Source organism: Mytilus galloprovincialis, chromosome 2 (assembly GCF_965363235.1).
Source record: "Mytilus galloprovincialis chromosome 2, xbMytGall1.hap1.1, whole genome shotgun sequence".
Classification (NCBI taxonomy): Eukaryota; Metazoa; Mollusca; class Bivalvia; order Mytilida; family Mytilidae; genus Mytilus; species Mytilus galloprovincialis.
Window position 1 is genome coordinate 24,435,002 of NC_134839.1, and position 23,679 is coordinate 24,458,680.

A 23,679-nucleotide genomic window follows, 5' to 3' on the forward strand; every position below is an offset into this window, starting at 1 on the left:
TTTTCAAGACTTTGGAACTTGGTCATTTTTCGATGACATCCCCTAAGTCCGACAACCATTATTCCGACAGCCCACTTTTCCAACGGCCCACTACTACCACAGCCCATTTTTCCGACAGCTCATTATTCTGACAATGCTTCTGTCTTAAGTGTATTGGAAAATTTTCTCTAAAAAGACAAACCCCGTTCTCTATAATATTTGTTGCTGTCCGTCTTGATTCCAATTATTCTTCTCATGCAGGATATTTGTCTCAGTTTTACGGTTCTGGGTATTTTATTTGTCTTTGTATTACAGCGTTTTTTGTGTCCACTGTCATCCTGTGCTGTTCCAGTTAACTGGATTTTTTGTTGTTGTCTTGGTCTATCTTCTTTTCACTAGTCAGATCTTCGGTTTTCCCCTTCCACTTATCAGGGGAGTGAAGTTTCACCACTATTTTAAAACTACATAAATAAATATATCAGTGTTGGATAACTCTACCGGCCCTCTTTGGTCGCAACACTTTCTACCCCTTGTATCACTCATCTGAGTTTTATTTGAAATAATTTTGTTGCGGAAATTAGCCACTAATGTAGCGTCAGTCAAAATGAGAAAATCAAAGAGACAAATACAAACCCAGGTCCGTAAAATAAGAAGACCAATAGGACGATATGTACTCCGAAAAGATGAGCAATTCGAGTCCAGCTTCTACCTAGATACCCACCCGTGAATTTAATGAATAATATGTTCAGGAATGTGAATCCACAAAATATGGAGACAGTACACAGCACTCCCAATAGTGATCATACATAGTCTGAGAGATGACACTCAATATATTTGTAGACCTCTGTTATAATGGTTTCTGGAGTGGCAGAACTGCTAAATTACAGAAAACTGTTTACGAAAAACAAATATGACAGACACGAACCAACAACAACCAATAAACTACCAGCTACTGACTTTGAACAGGCTCATTAAGAATGTGGTGGGGTTTAAAATTAGTTTAAAAGGGCTAACCGCATCAGATAGATACAAAGCACACAAACTTTTAACACTTATACATACCAAACATAACAGGGTATTTATACATCCCTCACAACAACAAAAACACAAAGTACAGATCTGAGAGTATTCACAGCTATTGGCAGCTTGTTCAATGCCAATAACAACTAGTAGAACATCATGTATCTTTAGACATTCTTGTCCCGCGTGTGTCTGTGTCAAGTAATTCCCTTCTCCTGGTTTTATTCTTGATTTGTCTACCATTCATTGGTTAAGACAGAGTCGTCCACCTAATCCTTACAGTGGCGGGTCAGATTTGGCCATATTGTAGTCCCACAATTTTCAATTCACACAATAGATTCTTTATTTTATAAAGCAAATCATATGCGACCCCGCCGAATTTGTTGAAAATATTTCGATGAGAATCTATACAAACAATTCCCTGTATAACTTAATTCGAATTCTGCATATAGACACGTAATAAAAATTCTGTGTGTATTTGCGTATGGGGTATTTAAATATTTGTTCCGCCATGATTCACTTTATTTTTTTACGGAATTCGAAGTCTATCCAAACAGAAATAGTTTTGTTTATCCGTTTTTTCCTTAATTCTGTAAATACAAATTTTTTGGTTATCAACTACAGTTATCAACTAAGACCCCTCAAACGTCACACAAATATCGCAGCATTTTGAAGTTATATAGTACCTGCTTATACATTGTATGTTACTGATTCAGGAACTTACCTTCATTTTTGTCGTAGAAAGCTCGACATATGGATAGTGATCCGGCGTTAATGGCAGCGGCTAACTTCTCAAAACCTTTTTATTTTAGAAGGTGGAAGACCTGGATGCTTTACACCTTGTATACATATGCCTTGTGTCCCCAAGTTTCTGTCTGTCACATGTCCATTGTCCCGGACCTCATTTTCATTGTTCAGTGACTACCCGAAAAAAAAAATTTTGTAATGTTAATTTCTGTCTTATTATGAGTAATAGGATAACTATATTTGGTGTGTGCGTACCTTGCTATATATCTATGTTGTGTCATGTGTACTATTGTTTGTCTGTTTGTCTTTTTCATTTTTAGCCATGGCGTTGTCAGTTTATTTTTAGATTTATGAGTTTGACTGTCCCTTTGGTATCTTTCGTCCCTCTTTTTGTGCTACGGTCCTCATGCCCTTCAGACATTTTTCACTAGACATCGACTTCATTTCCTGGATCAGTGATACAGGTTTAGTTTATGTGGTCAAGTCAATATCTCAGATACTATAAGCAATAGATCGAGTATATTTGGTGTATGGAAGGATTGTATGGTGTACATGTCCAACTGGCAGGTGTCATCTGACCTTGACCCTCAGTGGTCGAAGTTAAGTTTTTGAGTTTTGGTCTTTTTTTCTAATACTATATGCAATAGGTCTACTATATTTGGTGTATGGAAATATTTGATAATGTACATGTCAGTCTCGCGGTTGTTATTTTTTTTTTATCATGACCCCATGTTCATTGGTCATTGGTCAGTGTTAAGTTTTTGTGTTTTGGTCTGTTTTTCTTAGCCTTTAAGCAATATGACTAATGTCAACTGTATTTGTTGTATAGAATGTTTGTAAGCTGTACATGTCTGCCTGTTATGGTTCATCTGACCTTGACCTTATTTTCATGGTTAATTGGTCAATGTTTAGTTTTCTTGGTTAAGTCTGTTTCTTAGAAACTATAATCAATAGGTCAACTATATTTAGTGTATGACCTAGACCTTAAAAACTATGAGCAATAGGTCACCTATATTAAGGGTATTGAATGATTGTAAGTTGTACATGTATTTCTCCTTAGGGTTTTTTGAACTTGGACTCATTTTTTGGATCATGTTAAGTTTATGTGATAGTTGTAGTAAAGTTTTATATGTAAGACTATCAACAAAATGTCAATTGGTTAAGAAGGCAAGACATTTCAGCGTGTGCACTCTTATTCTATTTTCAATTGAAAACGGAAAAGACGTCTTCTCTTATATTTCTGTTTAATTGTAGACCAGACATACAATGACTTGAAGACTTAACATGCATGGTATTTTTTTTTTGGTGACAAATTTTGTTAGACAAAAAAAAATATTCCCGTTCATTTAATTGCAACAACATTGTAAACTTTCTACATTGCTTACTTTCAAATTTTCAACCCATCCATTTGAGACAATGACATTTTTTCTACATTGGAAGCTAGATTTGGTCAGTGTATATATGGGTTAGACTTTATATTGATGACCAGTTCTCTATGCAACTATTAGTTGCATAAAGAAGTGGTCATCAATATAAACAATTGACAAAATGAGAAATACATGGTTAGGTTACAGTCATTCTAAGAAACATAACTGGTAGAATAAATATTACTTGCTACTGCATTATAACACTAAACAAATCTTTATGACACAAACTGATGTTCCGATGATTATAAAATGTACATTACCTTGTCACAATTCATTTGTGAACATTCAGTTTCCATGATAAGTTCTGTTTCTCATGTTCTCTGAAGAAAAGAACATCAATATCTGGTTTATTGAAGAATTGCTTGCCTCAAAGTGTTCACCCAACATTGACCTCATTTCTATGGTCCTATGTTAAAATTCAGTTAAGTTTTTTTTACGAAAACAAAATATAATGCTAGTATGATGTCTTCATCAGCTAGCGGCGTCAGCTTTGTCCGAAGACGCATTTAGTGTCCGGACAATAACTTTAGTTTAAATGAATGGATCTCTATGGAATTTTACCAGAAGGTTCAATACCAAAAAAAGGAAGGTTGGGATTGATTTTGGGTGTTATGATACCAATACTTTAGGAAAAAGAGGCCAAAAACAAACATGTTTATATGACCGCAAAAATTAAAAAAAAATTGGTCGTATATTGGTATCAGGTTGTCGTTGTCGTCGTCCAAAGACGGATGGTTTTCGGATAATAACTTAAGTATGAGCAAAAATAGAAATCAATAAAATTTTAACACAATGTTTGTAACCACATAAGAAAGTTTGGGATTGATTTTGGGGGGTTACGGTCCCAACGGTTTAGAAATTAGGGGCCCGAAGGGGCCCAAAACAAGCATTTATTTTGTTTCAGGATAATAAGTTGTAAATAAGTATTTCAATTGCTCTGATATTTTACCACAATGTTCATACCATAAAGTAAAAGGTTTGGATTTATTTTAAGGATTATGGGGCAAACAGTCTAGGAATTAAGAGTCAAAAAGGGGCCAAAAACAAACATTTTTGTAGTTTCAGGACAATTAATTATGTATAACTGTATGGATCTCTCTGACATTGTACCACAAGGTTCCATATAACGAAGGGAAGGCTTTGATTCAGTTTTGGGTTAATATCCCTGAACATTAAGGAAAAAGGGGCAAAAAAAGGACCAAAAAGAAGAATTTTTCTAGTTTACAGACAATAAGTAAGTGTATGGATCTCTCTGAAATTATATTGCAAGGTTTTTTTTACTACAAAGGAAAGGCTGGAATTGATGTTTGGGGTTCTTGTTCCAAAGGGAGGAGTGGGGTTTCAATAAGTGAGGGGCCCAAATAAGCATTTTTGTAGTTTTCGGTCAATAACTTGTGTTTAAGTGAACAAATTTCTCTCAAATTATACCACAAGTTTCCATACTACAAAGAGATGGTCATCTTTTTTTTTGTGTGGCTCAAATCATTTAGCAAAAGGGGGCAAAAAAGGGGGTAAACAAGGGGTTTTCTGGTTAAAGGACAATTTAGACAATTTAAAAGCAGTGCAAGGGAGGTAATGCAATTAAAATATAAAGAATCTATAATACTTAAATTTCGAGGTCCAATTTGTCAGCCGTCATCACGTAAAAACGACGAATCAAAGAATTCAACTTTATATAGGTGTAATACCACCAAATCATGGTACGTCACATCCGGTTGCATACGAAAGTAGGTCTAAAAAAATATTCCCTTGAATTTGACCGTTGTAGGTAATTAATCCTACATTTTATTGCCGTAAAACTATTTCTGAGTCATAATCATATGTCTTGGGTATTTCAAAACACCATTATTTTTTATTTGTGATTTCTATAGAAAATTTTGTAATCTTGAGGTTACATGGTGACTAAACCTTGTACACAGATAGAATAAGGGGAGAAATTTGATTGGTTAACTTCCAATGATGGTTATTTTCTTATATGCAATGAAATGTTATGTGAAACTTTTTCTATAGAACTGGACAGGATAAAACTTTACTCATGCCAAGTATTTCTTTATTTGAAACAAAGATAAATTCTACACAATTTTTTGAAAAGTGCAAATTTAACAAAGACTAATAGGGGAAAATCAATGGTGGTATTACACCTATATACAACTAATATAGTACAAAGGTGTAGATTAAAAATTACACCACTCCAGGCCCTTTTGTTTTCCACGTAATTAATATTGCCAATAATTGGGGAGTTCCGGGTCGAGTCCGATACCGATACCAATAGTATAATCACCTGTTATCTATTACCTTATCTGTACGTTCCGCATCTGACAGGCGCACCACCAAAAGGTGTATTCAGGATAAATATGCTATATACACGGGTCATAATCACAGGGTTGACACTACTAAATTGTCAAAATATTACCTATTGTAGTATTTTAATCCGTATACTAAAAATCTGGACTAAAAATAAGTTTCAATTTGTTAGCGGGCATGACGTAAAACAGCGAATCAAAGAATTCAACTTTATTTATAACTAATATAGGACAATGCTGTTGATTAAAAAATACTCCATTCCAGGACCTTTTGTTTTCCAAATAATTAATATTACCAATAATTGATAAGTTCCAGTTCGACGGGTTCAAACAGACAGATTTGAAAGCAGAGAAAATTGTGTATCTAATAATCGGCATGACTTTATCAGATGACAGTACTAATACTAAAATAAGGCTTGCGCATAGTTATATACTTTAATTCAGTCACGGACCCGCGATATCACGGGTGTGTTCTAGTACTATTATAAATATGTTTGATTACTTGATCACCTCCCTTTAGTTTGTGGACAATGACTTATGTGCAAGCTTATAAATCTCTATGGAATTTTACCACAAGGTTTCATATCACAAAGGGAATGCTTGGAATGAGTTTGGGAGTAATTGCCCCAAACGTTCAGGAATTAGGGGAAAATTGGACAAAAACAATCATGTTTCTAGTTTCCAGACAATAACTTGTGTTTAGGTGTATGGATCTCTCTTAAATCGAATTACAAGGTTCTATACCACTAAGGGAAAGATTGAGGGATTGAGTTTGAGGGTAATTACTACAAAGGTGGTGAGAGTTGGTATCAAAAAGTTGGTGGGGATTTTTTTTTTTTTAAATTGTTTTTTGTTTGTTTTCTCCAAAATTTTTGAAATCTTCAGTTGCACAGTATTACACAATAGCAATTAAGACATCTTCAGTTGTTTTTTTTTTTCTTCAAAATCTTCAATTGTACAGTATTGGACTTTGCAATAAATCTTCAATAGCACAGTATTGCTCAATAGGACAGAATTTCACAATAGCAAGAAATCTTCAATTCCACAGAATGTTGCCATCTGAAGAAATCTTCAATTCCACAGTATTTCATAATAGCTCAGTATTGCATAATATCATAGTATTGCGCAATTACAATAAATCATCAGTTGCACCATATTGCACAATAGCACAGTATTGCTTAATAGCATTTAGTATTTAAATGTCATAGGCTGAGACATCTTTAGGACAGAGTGAGACAGGATTATTAATCTTAGATCTCATCTTACATTGATAATGTTAGGTTTGTGTAATACCATTAATATAATAGCAAGCTATATATCTATGGTAAAACCATATGTATGACTTTGAAATCTTAAAACATAATAATTACATTAGATGTATGTTTCATTATAATACGTTATTCTGATTGGCCAACTGCACATATCGTGCTATTCCTGAAACAATTGTATTAGACAATAACATTTATCATTCATGATGACACGAGGTCCCACAATAAAGTGCACAGGTAAATTAAATGAAAACTTGATAAAAATCGTGTTTTCATGATTCTAGCTTAAAAAAATGTAATTATAAGTATTGAATGCTTCTTTTTGTAACTTTATAGGGTTGTAAAAGCGTTGACCGTGCGAACATTTTTAGTATGAAGCGCTTCCGCGCTTCATACAAAATGTACTTCGGTCAACGCTTTTACACCCCAATAAATTTACAAAAAGCAGCATTCAATTCTTAATAACATGTATACTGAGTGTCAATGAAAACGCAACACTTGGTTTTTCAAAAATAAAATTAATATTAAAAATGATAAGCTTTAAAAATAAATTGATCTTGAAAATTAACAATTTTAACAATATATCGATATCAAACAAAAATGATTCATTGTCATCTTTCGTGCGCAATAGGTAAACGAAACATCCAATGTCGAATCATCAACTCACAGTCCTAACAAAAAATGCTTTCGGGTCGATCCGGCCCCACGTCGATCCGGCCTAAGTCGATCCGTCCCACGTCGATCCGGCTCCACATCGATCCGCCCCATATGTAAAGTCGATCAGGCCCCAATAAAAATATATTTCTAAGGAATAAAAATAAATATATATATATATTAATTGTAAATCATAAATGTTTATAATTTGTGTTATAATGTTAAAGGTGTACGGTAAAAAAAAATTAAAAAAGGGCTTCGAAAAATATTTTCTTTAGATGAGTATTTATAAAACAACTAGGTTGATTATGTTTTTATTACAAGTTTTCTAGATTATTGGGTATAATTATATTAAAACGTATATAAAAGAATTCAGAAATCAACATTAATCAGCAGTAATTAGCATTTTTGTCGAGCCTTCGACTTTAGTCGAAAAAGCGAGACTAAGCGATCCTACATTCCGTCGTCGTCGGCGTCGTCCACAAATATTCACTCTGTGGTTAAAGTTTTTGAAATTTTAATAACTTTCTTAAAAAATCCTCGGTTGGTACCAAACTTGGACAGAAGCTTGTTTATGATCATAAGATAATATCCAGAAGTAAATTTTGTAAAAATAAAATTCCATTTTTTCCGTATTTTACTTATAAATGGACTTAGATTTTCTGCCAGGAAACAACACATTAACTCTGTGGTTTAACTTTTTAAAATTTTAATAACTTTCTTATACTATTTTGGATTTGTACCAAACTTGGTCAGAAGCTTGTTTATGATCAAAAGCTAGTATCAGGAAGGAAATTTTGTAAATGACTAAATCTATATTTTCATATTTTACTTTTAAATGGACTTAGATTTGCTGCCAGGAAACAACACATTCACTCTGTGGTTAAACTTTTTAAAATTTTAATAACTTTCTTATACTATTTTGGATTTGTTCTTAACTTGGACAGACAGAAGCTTGTTTATGATCAAAAGCTAGTATCTAGAAGGAAATTTTGTTTTCTTCCAGTTAACATTACATTCAGTCTGCAGTTAAAGTTTTTAAACATTTATTAGATTCATAAACTATCCTGGATTTTTACAAAACTTGGACAGAAGCTTCTTACAATCAAAAGATAGTATCAACAGGAATATTTCATTGATTTATTTCCTCATTTTTGTTGAGCCTGCGATTAACAGAAAGAGTAGGCGAGACACTGGGTTCCGCGGAACCCTTACAAATTTTCTTTCAATTGACTGTGATCCTAATATAACAAGTCTTTCAATAACAAATAGTTACCATAGGCGGATCCAGGGGGGCCTGGGGGCCCGCCCCCCCCCCTTTCATGGGAAAAATTTTGTTGATTATATAGGGAATCATTGAAGCATGACTGGAGAGGGCCCCCCTTAGGTCAGTCAGCGGGCCCCCCTTTAGGAAAAGTTCTGGATCCGCCACTGGTTACATACATGAACGGTACAAGCCGATCCCCAAGCTGATACATATCAACTTTGTTTTTCTTTTTAAGTTCTTAAAATTTCTCAAATTGAGAAATGTTGTTTGATTTGCCGAATCCTTTCTATAAAAGAGTGCTTTTTTAGAGAGTGAAAAACGTGCATTCAGTGTCATTGTTTTGTTATTTTCTTGCAATAAAGAATAATGGATACTCATATGACTTTTTTTTTTTATCTACACACAACTATTCAAAATATTGTCAAAATAAGAAAAATGTATTGACTATATTCGATGTTACAAAAAAAAAAAACAAGTGTTATAGAATAGAATAGAATATTCTTATATTCTATTATATTCCTAACATTATATATGTTATAGAAGCCTATGATGTATGGGGCCGGATCGACTTGGGGACGGATCGACGTGGGCCGGATCGACTTTGGGCCGGATTGACTTGGGGCCGGATCGATTTGGGGCCGGAACAACCGGATACCACAAAAAAATGTTACCACCCCGTGGTGCAGCACAATCTCGACAGCGCCATGGAATTGATCATCCCGGACGTTTAATGTGATCCCGAGGAATGTTATTCCACTTGTCCCACAAAATTAACTCAAGCTGACTTTATGATATTGGTGGTTGTTTTCATCGTCTAAACCATGTCAAATCTGATGCAAAATTTTCTCGATCGGACCAAAATCCTGCGAAAAGCATGACTTTTGGCCAAGGCGGGTGCCAAATGTCTATGTAACCACCACTGATGGTTTTTGGTACATAATGAATGATTTTTGGTCTACAGAATTTGATGTTTACGCCAGACGGCCGTTTAGATGTCACTGTGGTGCTCTTTAACAATTTCTGCGCAATTGGTGCTTTACTGAAATTGCTCCAAAGGTTCTACCGTGGGCAACATTGAACTCTCGTGACCTTTAAACAGCCTTCAGAGTCGATTGCGGATATGTTAAAGACCAAATGTATCTGTTGTGCTGAGCGTTTCTTGCTTTTTGTATCCCGGGAAGTGGTTTATCATTAAATGATCCATTTTGGTTGAATTTGTGGATGATTTGGGTTATTGTAGAGGCTATAACTTCAGTCTTCTCGTAATTGTATGCTGTGAAAGGCTTCATTGGATCATGCCCAAAAACTGCATGTCGCTGGTTGTCAGAAAGTCCTGGCATTTACTCAGATGTTTATTACAGTTTCTCAACAATAAGGGCGGGAAAATTCGTGACATTAGCCAAGATTTTAATGACAAAATCATGAAAATGGTGCGTATGCAGTGAACTCGGTTTATGTAGCAATTTTCCCCGACAAAATCGGGATATAGGTATTTAGTCGGATCTTAACAAGTACTTGTAAATTGTTAACAAACCGGTATTGATCAAAATAAACAAACAAATGTCGAAATGTTCAGGACATGATTATATTGCAAAATATATCAATTCAATGTATTTCAGTTTTTGTTATTGGTGTATCAAAAACATTGATATACGAATATAATTTCATAAATTTGAAACGTTTAAAAATGATTACATACCAATATAAAGAACCGTTCATCATTTTTGAAAAAGACTATAAAATGAAAGTCGAATTATTTATCTCCCCTTCATGATAGATTGATTTGGAAATTAACCAGAGTTATCTAATACTAATCACAGAGAGAGACTAGCAAGACATTTTTGATTGCAGCTTATTTAACGTAAAAACAATTTTCAACTATAAACGAATGTTACCTTATACAAATATAAGGACTTTGTTAGCTAAATCTACAAATTTTATTAGATATTATGAATTTTTATTACAATAGATTAATATGCTAGTTTATGTCCGTTCAAAAGAAGCCTTAGTTCCAAAAATCACTCAACCGTCAAATTGTCGACAATTGTCTTAAAAGTCATTTTCAACCAACTATACAAAGTTCTAATATAAATAAAATAAAAATTATAAGATTTTTTTTAAAAACAAAAGTGTTGCGTTTTCATTGGCACTCAATATATAATGTTTATTTATAATCAGTTACTTAGTGAACATAATGTCCGCACATTAAGTAATTATTTGATTGAAATTTATATCATGTACTTTTTATGTCTTTTTCTAGGCATAGTTCATGTTTAAATTAAGGCTCTGTATATTTATTTCCAGGTATGCAATCAACGTTTCTCAACAAGAACTCTGTTGACTACAAACAATTCTGTTATTCAACTCCGCGTCAAACAGTTGACATAGTTACAGTTGGAGCAGTTTCTGGTCTAAATACTACGTACAGGTCGATAGTTGATGAAAATAATGAAACGAGCATAAATATTGAATCACTCCTGCAAACTTTTAGTACTGCTAAAACAGCTGTAGTAAAAGAGGGAGTTATTTTTGCAATTCAAAAAATTAGAGGAATGAATATTTCGAATATATCTTCAGATCATATTTGGGGTGCAATCGAGGATGTTTGTGACGCCAAAATTTCAAAAGATGTCAAAAAATTATTAGCCGACATCACCACCACTTGGTTTCAAACAGTAGAAAATGCACATGAAAACATGGACACAAACACTAACAATATTTCTTCTCAAACAGTAGAGAATGAACATGAAAATATGGACACAAACACTAACAATATTTCGTCCCAAACAGTAGAGAATGAACATGAAAATATGGACACAAACACTAACAATATTCAAGAAAACAGCACATTTTACGAAGCACGTGACCTTGCACATCTACAAAGCAGCGAATGGGAAATGATTGACCAGATAATCAAATCCAAAACAGAGCGTGTCTCATCCACTATCACTGGTGATGTTCACATGCAAGAAATGTGTCTAATAAACACAGAAGATCGGTTAAACAAAATGAGAACTTCACGAAGGATGTATAACCAGATACATGTGTCTGATATTCGATTTAAACCTGGCGACTCAGGTACTTGCTTATATATTATAAGCCCTGTTCAGGGATGCCTTGGAATGGCGATTGCGAATCATCCACAAGGCGGTTGCATTGCAACACCGATAAAAGAGATTCTTAAACATTTCAAAATCAAAATAAACTAAAAGTTATATTTCATTTTCCATCAATTAGATTGTCCCTGTGTGTGTCATATTCTAGAAAGGAAGTTAGGAGCGCTGAGATTGGATTTTTTTTTATATATAAAATATTGTTTTATTTATGCACGGGAACAAGTTATGATACAGATGAATGTGGATGTTTGACCGTGTTTTCTGACAAAAACAGTTCTCTGGTTACAGCCAACCTGTACCAAACACTTAAAGTAGCAGTTTCTTTTTATCTATTATTTAGTTTTAATGTTCATGACTGTCATGGATGACACAATAATTTAAATCAGTGCCGACTGTTCATAGATTTTATTTAGTCAGACATGCTTTTAATATCAAATTAACATATAGGCCAACTTACTATGAGAGTTTTTTGTATATATTATTTTTTTTATTTTTTTCATTCCTGTAAATAAATTTAATGCATGTGCATATTCCATGGATGAAATTCTCTCCATGTCTCAGCATTTTACTTTTGAATAACTTCTATGCGAAACCATCAACATTTTAAAAAATGATCTTTTAAGGGAACACAGCTATTTGAGTGTTCTCCTACGCTAGAGAGATTAACGAAAAGAAGCAAAGATTGCAAGGATTGCCAAATGGATTTTTGTCGAGCCTGCCACTTTTGTCGCAGAAAGCTTGACATAGGGATAGTGATCCGGCAGATGTGGCGGCGGCATTAGATTACTTTTTAAAAGCTTGATATTTTAAAAGGTGGAAGGCCTGGATGCTTCATACTTTGTATATAGATGCCTCGTGTTACGAAGTTTCTGTCTGTCATATGTCCAGTGTCCTTGACCTCGTTTTCACGGTTAAGTGACTTATTAAAAAAATAGTTGTCATTTTTTGTAATGTTATTTTTTCTCTTATTATGAGTAAAAGGATAACTATGTGCATACCTTGCAAGGTCCTCATGTCCATCAGATGATTTTCACTTGACCTCATTTCATGGTTCAGTGAACAAGGTTAAGTTTTGGTGGTCAAGTCCATATCTCAGATACTATAAGCATTAGCTCTAGTATATTCGGTGTATGGAATAATTGTAAGGTGTACATGTCCAACAGGCAGGTGTCATCTGATCTTGACCTCATTTTCATTGTTCAGTGGTTATAGCTAAGTTTTTGTGTTTTGGTCTTTTCTTTTCTTATACTGTACGTATGCAATAGGTTTACTATATTTAGTGTATGGAATGAGTGTAAGGTGTTCATGTCTAGCTGGCAGGTGTCATCTGACCTTGACCTCATTTTCATGGTTCAGTGGTCAAAGTTAAGTTTTTGAGATTTGGTCTTTTTTCCATATATATGCAATAGGTCAACTATATTTAGTCAATGTTTAGTTTTCTTTGAAAAGTCTGTTTCTTAGAAACTATAATCAATAGGTCAACTATATTTAGTGTATGACCTTGACCTCATTTTCTTGGATCATTTTCTTTTATCATGTTATTCTAAGTTTATGTGATAGTTGTAGTAAAGCTTTATACTTAGGACTATCAACATAATATCTATGATTAGTAAAGAAGACGAGACATTTCAGTGTGTGCACTCTTGTATAAGATATATTCCACAATTTTGCATTTTGAATAGCAGCAAAAACTCAAATTAGAAAGGAAGACATTATGTACATTTCTGCATGATGTGATTTTAAAATGCAAGATGGTATTCGAGAACCTGCATACATGTAAAATTTGTATGGGTCTATGTGTGTTCCTTTGAGGTGACAATTACTTGCATGGGTTTGTCAACATAAAACTAAATTTTTTCAGGATCTTCCCATTATCATTAGTAAAACAAAATTGTTTAAATGTCAAAATTGTTTTTAAGAAGATATATTAGATCAAAATAATTATTATGGTTTTAAGATGGTACATAACACTACAGGGAGATGTTTGAAACACGAAAATTTAACTAAAAGTGTATTTCTTTGTCTGGTATTTTTTCCCCCTAATTGTTTACTCTTTTTCAATTAAAATGTAGGCAATTTTTTATTCATGAAATATCTATATTACTAATTGAAAAGAGTTGAAATTGGGTTTTTGAGTTTTCTTCTTTCGCATACAATTCACGAAATTAGTGGGTTTTTTTACAAATAATAATATGATTTGTAGGTGTGCCAAAGCCTGTAATCTTATTTGGAATTAACGTAGAAATATTTTATACTGTCAATAATGTTCTTATAAATATGTTTTATAATAAATGAATTCTTTATATAATGTTTTTAATGTTATAGTTTCAGTCTTATAATTCTGTACAGAATGGCTTTCTTTTTATATCTATATACTTTTACACTAAATGTAATGTTGAATTCTATATTATTGAGAGATGAGACTTAAATAAAATATTGAACTGAAATATGTTAGACTCAGATTGACATCTAGTCTCTATCCAACCTCAATTCCTGAAGTCGACATCCAAATATGACGTCATAATAAAATAAAATTCCAAATCTACATGTTTGACCAATTATATAAACCCTTACCATATGCGGCCGGTTTTATTCCACACAATATTTCTTGAATTATTTTAATCTTTAATTAATCGAAATAGATAATTAAAAACACAATTAAGTTAGACAATACAGAATTCTAGAGACTCATTGAGCAGTTTACCAACAAACCATTGCAGTTGCCATTTTGGTGGCTCAATTACACTGTTAGCAGTCATAATTGAAAGGAAATAAAAGACAAATTCAAATTAAAACTGCATTTTGATTTCATAAAAAAGTCATTTGACCTTCTGTCGGATTTTTTAACGTACCGTTCACGTTTATCCCAAATTTCCTGTTGTGTATTGATATCTTACAAACACCAAGACAAGAAAAATGAAAATAAAAGTAAATAAGCTCCTTTTATAACTAGTGTGGATCTAGCCGGCGTTAATATTCATGAGGCTAGCCGTCAATAATATTCATGAGGCTAGCCGTCAATAATATTCATGAGGCTAGCCGTCAATAATATTCATGAGGCTAGCCGTCAATAATATTCATGAGATCAAAACCGTGTTCGATGAAATGTTTTGGGTAGTTATTAGATTGTGACAATAAAATAACTTTTGCTGTTTAGTTATTAGATTGTGACAATAAAATAACTTTTGCTGTTAATATCCATTATGGTTATGCTATTTATAGCAATATAAAGTAATTAGGAAATAGTAAGCCAATAGGTGTCTTCTGCAAGGTCCGCGTCATTTAAAATGAAAGTAAATGAAAAGTTTAATTGCATTGCCTCACACAACACAAAACAATTATGAACATTAAAATGTTGTTATTATTGAATCAATGTAAACTATAGTAATTAAAACAAGATGATTAAATATAGGGTAATTAAATGGAATTAATTGTCATATGGGCATTCCATAATCTGTTCGTTGTCTACAAATATAGTCCAATTCTAAAACTAAAATATACAATACATACGATAGTATCGCACAATTAAAAAGATCAGAAAAACAAGAAACATAGTTTATTGAAGGAATATAATAAACAGAAAAATAGAAACTGTCAATTACTATTTCAATGACATAATTCTTCAAAATTACGGAGATCAATAAGAGTCTTTAATCTCAACATTACCAGTCCATTTAATTGCCTCTAAAATGGCCCATAGCACTTATGCCCTAGACCCGTGCGATTTAGTCAGAAAAGGATAAGGGGGGGGGGGGGTACCCTGGTATATCACAAATTCGAAAATGAACTATTGCCGGCTGGCCAAACGAAGAGATTCTCCACGTGGGCAATGATACCAGAGGAAGAGATACGTATTGCCTTTAAAATGGCCCATAGCATTTATACCCGAGACCCGTACGAGTTTGTCAGTAGAGGGTTCAAAGGGGGGATATGGTATCCCGGATACAACGAATTCGAACTGAACTATTGCCGGCTGGCCAAACTAAGAGATTCTCCACATCGACCATTATACCAGAGGTAGAGGTTTGTATTGCCTCTAAAATGGCCCATATCACTTATGCCCTAGACCCGTACGAGTTAGTCAGAAAAGGATAAGGGGGGGGGGGGGGTACCCTGGTATATCACAAATTCGAAAATGAACTATTGCCGGCTGGCCAAACGAAGAGATTCTCCACGTGGGCAATGATACCAGAGGAAGAGATACGTATTGCCTTTAAAATGGCCCATATCACTTATACCCTAGACCCGTACGAGTTTGTCAGTAGAGGGTTCAAAGGGGGGATATGGTATCCCGGATACAACGAATTCGAACTGAACTATTGCCGGCTGGCCAAACTAAGAGATTCTCCACATCGACCATTATACCAGAGGTAGAGGTTTGTATTGCCTCTAAAATGGCCCATAGCACTTATGCCCTAGACCCGTACGAGTTAGTCAGAAAAGGATAAAAGGGGGGGGGGGGGTACCCTGGTATATCACAAATTCGAAAATGAACTATTGCCGGCTGGCCAAACGAAGAGATTCTCCACGTGGGCAATGATACCAGAGGAAGAAATACGTATTGCCTTTAAAATGGCCCATAGCACTTATACCCGAGACCCGTACGAGTTTGTCAGTAGAGGGTTCAAAGGGGGGATATGGTATCCCTGATACAACGAATTCGAACTGAACTATTGCCGGCTGGCCAAACTAAGAGATTCTCCACATTGACCATTATACCAGAGGTAGAGGTTTGTATTGCCTCTAAAATGGCCCATAGCACTTATGCCCTAGACCAGTACGAGTTAGTCAGAAAAGGATAAAGGGGGGGGGGGTACCCTGGTATATCACAAATTCGAAAATGAACTATTGCCGGCTGGCCAAACGAAGAGATTCTCCACGTGGGAAATGATACCAGAGGAAGAGATACGTATTGCCTTTAAAATGGCCCATAGCACTTATACCCTAGACCCGTACGAGTTCGTCGGTAGAGGGTTCAAAGGGGGGATATGGTATCCCTGATAAAACGAATTCGAACTGAACTATTGCCGGCTGGCCAAACTAAGAGATTCTCCACATCGACCATTATACCAGAGGTAGAGGTTTGCATTGCCTCTAAAATGGCCCATAGCACTTATGCCCTAGACCCGTACGAGTTAGTCAGAAAAGGATAAGGGGGGGGGGTACCCTGGTATATCACAAATTCGAAAATGAACTATTGCCGGCTGGCCAAACGAAGAGATTCTCCACGTGGGCAATGATACCAGAGGAAGAGATACGTATTGCCTTTAAAATGGATCATAGCACTTATACCCTAGACCCGTACGAGTTTGTCAGTAGAGGGTTCAAAGGGGGGATATGGTATCCCGGATACAACGAATTCGAACTGAACTATTGCCGGCTGGCCAAACTAAGAGATTCTCCACATCGACCATTATACCAGAGGTAGAGGTTTGTATTGCCTTTAAAATGGCCCATAGCACTTATGCCCTAGACCCGTACGAGTTAGTCAGAAAAGGATCAGGGGGGGGGGGTACCCTGGTATATCACAAATTCGAAAATGAACTATTGCCGGCTGGCCAAACGAAGAGATTCTCCACGTGGGCAATGATACCAGAGGAAGAGATACTTATTGCCTTTAAAATGGCCCATAGCACTTATACCCTAGACCCGTACGAGTTTGTCAGTAGAGGGTTCAAAGGGGGGATATGGTATCCCGGATACAACAAATTCGAACTGAACTATTGCCGGCTGGCCAAACTAAGAGATTCTCCACATCGACCATTATACCAGAGGTAGAGGTTGGTATTGCCTCTAAAATGGCCCATATCACTTATTCCCTAGACCCGTACGAGTAAGTCAGAAAAGGATAAGGGGGGGGGTACCCTGGTATATCACAAATTCGAAAATGAACTATTGCCGGCTGGCCAAACGAAGAGATTCTCCACGTGGGCAATGATACCAGAGGAAGAGATACTTATTGCCTTTAAAATGGCCTATAGCACTTATACCCTAGACCCGTACTAGTTTGTCAGTAGAGGGTTGAAAGGGGGGATATGGTATCCCGGATACAACGAATTCGAACTGAACTATTGCCGGCTGGCCAAACTAAGAGATTCTCCACATCGACCATTATACCAGAGGTAGAGGTTGGCATTGGCCCTAAAATGGCCCATAGCACTTATGCCCTAGACCCGTACGAGTTAGTCAGAAAAGTATAAGGGGGGTACCCTGGTATATCACAAATTCGAAAATGCACTATTGCCGGCTGGCCAAACGAAGAGATTCTCCACGTGGGTCAGGATCCCTAACAGACCTTGAGATGAGGAACTCAGATGACGTAATTAAAAAAAAATATTAGTCCGCCATACAATTGTGGATGCTGTGATTTTAAAAATGGACATAAATGAACAATAAGAACTGTTTTATAGAGCTGATGTGATGAGAAAAGAAAGATGTAGATTTGACCTGAAATAAATTATTAGAAAGGACAATTTTTTTATTGAATTTTATGATCAGAATTTTGGGATTATTTCATGAGGAGAGTGACATTTTTCATCATCTTCCGGGGTCCAGCAATTTGCGAAAAAAGTAATCTCACTTGCCACCCCGAAAATTTAACCAGACATGTATAAATGTATCAGCTTCGATATGAGCCATCATACATGTTCAAGTAAACGATATGGACTGAGCAACGGAGGAAAACGTTACCATTACGGCCTATGGAGAATTAATTGTAAATGTATACCCAAATTAGAAGCTTAATTCCAGAAGTTTTCAGGCTGATTTATGGATGATTTCACCTTGTACACCACCGAAAATGATGGTTAGTAGTTTTTTATTTATACCTAGTTATTATAAATGGTTTAAGATAAATATTATTGATAAAGATCAGCAAAAACTCAATGAAATTTTCGCTTTTAAAATGCATTACTGGCACGGGGCTGAACACTTTTTTTAGGCACAATCATAACTTTGTTTACTTCCGAGATATCCGAAAGGAATTTGTTTACTATATTGAAAAAGGCAAGAAATAATTTTTAAATATTATTAAATTGTAAGTAAACATGACACAATATAGTCTTTGTTATGTAATTATCACTTCGGTCTACAGGAATACCTGATAATCATGGGAGATAACACACTTCATACGAGTAAAGTGAGATACATCATCGCATGTGCTTTTATCCAATGATTTGACCCCTGGTCAGTAGATATATGCAAAAAAACAGAAAACACATGTACATGTTTTAAGAAAATCATGAATTATTATTTTTAATGCACTTGAACAAAACAAAAGATATTGTCATTTCTCAGTGAAAAAGGGGGAGGGTCAAACCTTTTTGAAAACAATATTTCTGCACCGATTCAACTATTAAGCTAGTTAGCTACTACCCATTGCTTCTAATATAAAAGGTTTAAATGAAGGTTACTAAGCCACAAGGGAGAAGCATTTGTCTTTCTTTGTAATTAAACTTTCAAGAAATAGATTTTTCTCTCTCAATAATACTTATGTATTTAAATCAAATGATAACACAGCCTGAGTAATTTTTTTTTGTCTTATTTCAGTTCCAGACATATCATTACTTTTTAACCTGAGATGGCAAACTAGAGGTTTTAAAAAGTCCTGAATAACTGGTAAGCATTTTGTTTTGTTAGGCAAGCTCTAAATTGTTTATTTATGGTATTTATGCAATTGAAATTACAGTCGGTATGTTAAAAATATGCAAATATGAAAACTGTTGCTATGGTCTTGATATTGAATGGAAAGGCTTAGTTACAGATCGTTTTGACTCAATATTTCTAGTTAAATCTTGCGGCAACTGTTTCTCACGTAACACCGCAAACTATATTTAGCACTATTTTGATCTGTCGTTATTTAATGACGCCATAATACATGTGATGTCACAATGTTTCCTTTAAAACCTCATTTGGATTTCTCACTGATAAAAGGTTTTCATTGAAATACATGTTAAAAACATTTTTTCTCAAATAGAATTATGTGAAAGGACAAGTTTTGAAAATTTGCACTATATTGCACTCTAATTATATGATAAGGATGACTTTCCCAGTAGTTTAGAGTGCTTTCCACAGTTTTAAATACCAGATTTCCACTAGTAAGAATAATTATTTTGGTGTTGGTTTTTTTATAAAATCTTCATTTTTGCATAATTTCTCTGCCAAAATGCACTTTAAGACACAAGAAAATTTTATAGAATGCTTTAACAGGGTCTGTGTATTGTAATTAAAGGTTATAATCAGAAGTTTTGTCCTTGTTTTGACTAGTGAATGTATTCTGGAAGAAATTAATTATACATACACATTGTATTCAAAATAAATGAATATAGCGACGAAAGTGTCATTTCCTTATAGTGCTAAAACAACTTTATTTTTTTTTCAGAAATGGACAAAAATACACAGATTTATTCAGAATGTTATACCGATGAAGATCACATAAAAATATTTGGAAAAATCAGAAGTATTGATTTCAATATGGGTCAGGATCCCTAACAGACCTTGAGATGAGGAACTCAGATGACGTAATTAAAAAAAAATATTAGTCCGCCATACAATTGTGGATGCTGTGATTTTAAAAATGGACATAAATGAACAATAAGAACTGTTTTATAGAGCTGATGTGATGAGAAAAGAAAGATGTAGATTTGACCTGAAATAAATTATTAGAAAGGACAATTTTTTTATTGAAATTTATGATCAGAATTTTGGGATTATTTCATGAGGACAGTGACATTTTTCATCATCTTCCGGGGTCCAGCAATTTGCGAAAAAAGTAATCTCACTTGCCACCCCGAAAATTTAACCAGACATGTATAAATGTATCAGCTTCGATATGAGCCATCATACATGTTCAAGTAAACGATATGGACTGAGCAACGGAGGAAAACGTTACCATTACGGCCTATGGAGAATTAATTGTAAATGTATACCCAAATTAGAAGCTTAATTCCAGAAGTTTTCAGGCTGATTTATGGATGATTTCACCTTGTACACCACCGAAAATGATGGTTAGTAGTTTTTTATTTATACCTAGTTATTATAAATGGTTTAAGATAAATATTATTGATAAAGATCAGCAAAAACTCAATGAAATTTTCGCTTTTAAAATGCATTACTGGCACGGGGCTGAACACTTTTTTTAGGCACAATCATAACTTTGTTTACTTCCGAGATATCCGAAAGGAATTTGTTTACTATATTGAAAAAGGCAAGAAATAATTTTTAAATATTATTAAATTGTAAGTAAACATGACACAATATAGTCTTTGTTATGTAATTATCACTTCGGTCTACAGGAATACCTGATAATCATGGGAGATAACACACTTCATACGAGTAAAGTGAGATACATCATCGCATGTGCTTTTATCCAATGATTTGACCCCTGGTCAGTAGATATATGCAAAAAAACAGAAAACACATGTACATGTTTTAAGAAAATCATGAATTATTATTTTTAATGCACTTGAACAAAACAAAAGATATTGTCATTTCTCAGTGAAAAAGGGGGAGGGTCAAACCTTTTTGAAAACAATATTTCTGCACCGATTCAACTATTAAGCTAGTTAGCTACTACCCATTGCTTCTAATATAAAAGGTTTAAATGAAGGTTACTAAGCCACAAGGGAGAAGCATTTGTCTTTCTTTGTAATTAAACTTTCAAGAAATAGATTTTTCTCTCTCAATAATACTTATGTATTTAAATCAAATGATAACACAGCCTGAGTAATTTTTTTTTGTCTTATTTCAGTTCCAGACATATCATTACTTTTTAACCTGAGATGGCAAACTAGAGGTTTTAAAAAGTCCTGAATAACTGGTAAGCATTTTGTTTTGTTAGGCAAGCTCTAAATTGTTTATTTATGGTATTTATGCAATTGAAATTACAGTCGGTATGTTAAAAATATGCAAATATGAAAACTGTTGCTATGGTCTTGATATTGAATGGAAAGGCTTAGTTACAGATCGTTTTGACTCAATATTTCTAGTTAAATCTTGCGGCAACTGTTTCTCACGTAACACCGCAAACTATATTTAGCACTATTTTGATCTGTCGTTATTTAATGACGCCATAATACATGTGATGTCACAATGTTTCCTTTAAAACCTCATTTGGATTTCTCACTGATAAAAGGTTTTCATTGAAATACATGTTAAAAACATTTTTTCTCAAATAGAATTATGTGAAAGGACAAGTTTTGAAAATTTGCACTATATTGCACTCTAATTATATGATAAGGATGACTTTCCCAGTAGTTTAGAGTGCTTTCCACAGTTTTAAATACCAGATTTCCACTAGTAAGAATAATTATTTTGGTGTTGGTTTTTTTATAAAATCTTCATTTTTGCATAATTTCTCTGCCAAAATGCACTTTAAGACACAAGAAAATTTTATAGAATGCTTTAACAGGGTCTGTGTATTGTAATTAAAGGTTATAATCAGAAGTTTTGTCCTTGTTTTGACTAGTGAATGTATTCTGGAAGAAATTAATTATACATACACATTGTATTCAAAATAAATGAATATAGCGACGAAAGTGTCATTTCCTTATAGTGCTAAAACAACTTTATTTTTTTTTCAGAAATGGACAAAAATACACAGATTTATTCAGAATGTTATACCGATGAAGATCACATAAAAATATTTGGAAAAATCAGAAGTATTGATTTCAATATGGGTCAGGATCCCTAACAGACCTTGAGATGAGGAACTCAGATGACGTAATTAAAAAAAAATATTAGTCCGCCATACAATTGTGGATGCTGTGATTTTAAAAATGGACATAAATGAACAATAAGAACTGTTTTATAGAGCTGATGTGATGAGAAAAGAAAGATGTAGATTTGACCTGAAATAAATTATTAGAAAGGACAATTTTTTTATTGAAATTTATGATCAGAATTTTGGGATTATTTCATGAGGACAGTGACATTTTTCATCATCTTCCGGGGTCCAGCAATTTGCGAAAAAAGTAATCTCACTTGCCACCCCGAAAATTTAACCAGACATGTATAAATGTATCAGCTTCGATATGAGCCATCATACATGTTCAAGTAAACGATATGGACTGAGCAACGGAGGAAAACGTTACCATTACGGCCTATGGAGAATTAATTGTAAATGTATACCCACGTGGGCAATGATACCAGAGGAAGAGGTACTTATTGCCTTTAAAATGGCCCATAGCATTTATACCCTAGACCCGTACGATTTTGTCAGTAAAGGGTTAATAGGGGGGATATGATGTCACGGTATACAACGAATTCGATCTGAATTATTGCCGGCTGGCCAAACTATGAGATTCTCCACGTGGGCCATTATACCAGTGGTAAAGGTAGGCATTTCCTCTTAAATGGCCCATAACAATCATGCCCTAGACCTGTGCAAATTTGTCAGCAGACGGTTTAAAGGGGGATATAGTATCCCGGTGTACAACGAAGTCAAAATGAAATATTGCCAGCTGACCGACTAAGATAATCTAAACGTGGACCATATTAGAAGAGGTAGAGGTAGCCATTGCCTTTAAGATGGGCCATATCACTAACCCTGATTGCGTTGTCAAACATATCAGATGTATGGAATAATGTTGCCTCGAAAATTACCCATGGTTCTTATGTCCTAGACCCGTACCTGTTGAACAGCAAAAGGAAGTAGTCTTGTATATCACAAAGACCAAACTAAGAGTTTCTCCTTGTGGGCTAACAAAAAGATTAGCGTAGGTGTTTTCTCTAAAAAGGCCCATGTATCGTATATCATAGATCCGTACGTATTGGTAGGAAAAGGGTAAGGGAAGTACTCTTGTATATCAAAATATTCAAACATACTTTTACTTGCTGGTCATTTTAAAGGTAATTAGTACCTTAACCTCTGTATCATGGTCCACGAGGAGAATCTTTTAG

At 34.4% G+C, this 23,679-nt stretch overlaps 1 protein-coding gene and 2 long non-coding RNA genes across 3 annotated transcripts in view; all 3 read left to right on the forward strand.

Annotated features, from left to right (window-relative positions):
- Window positions 1-12,765, forward strand: part of LOC143063191 (uncharacterized) — a 104,983-nt gene extending 92,218 nt beyond the window's left edge. The window contains exon 8 of the mRNA XM_076235178.1: window positions 10,970-12,765. Within this exon, the coding sequence (XP_076091293.1) occupies window positions 10,970-11,874 (905 nt within the window). The 3' untranslated portion in view covers window positions 11,875-12,765. The remainder of the gene's footprint in view (window positions 1-10,969) is intronic.
- Window positions 12,766-18,060: 5,295 nt separating this feature from the next.
- LOC143063192 (uncharacterized) lies at window positions 18,061-20,488 on the forward strand. Its single transcript, XR_012974966.1, has 3 exons — window positions 18,061-18,586; window positions 19,330-19,398; window positions 20,162-20,488. It is a non-coding gene; the product is annotated as an uncharacterized LOC143063192 (long non-coding RNA).
- A 28-nt stretch (window positions 20,489-20,516) lies between these two features.
- On the forward strand, window positions 20,517-22,644 carry LOC143063193 (uncharacterized). The gene is made up of 3 exons (XR_012974967.1): window positions 20,517-20,786; window positions 21,530-21,598; window positions 22,362-22,644. It is a non-coding gene; the product is annotated as an uncharacterized LOC143063193 (long non-coding RNA).
- The last annotated feature ends 1,035 nt before the right edge of the window (window positions 22,645-23,679 follow it).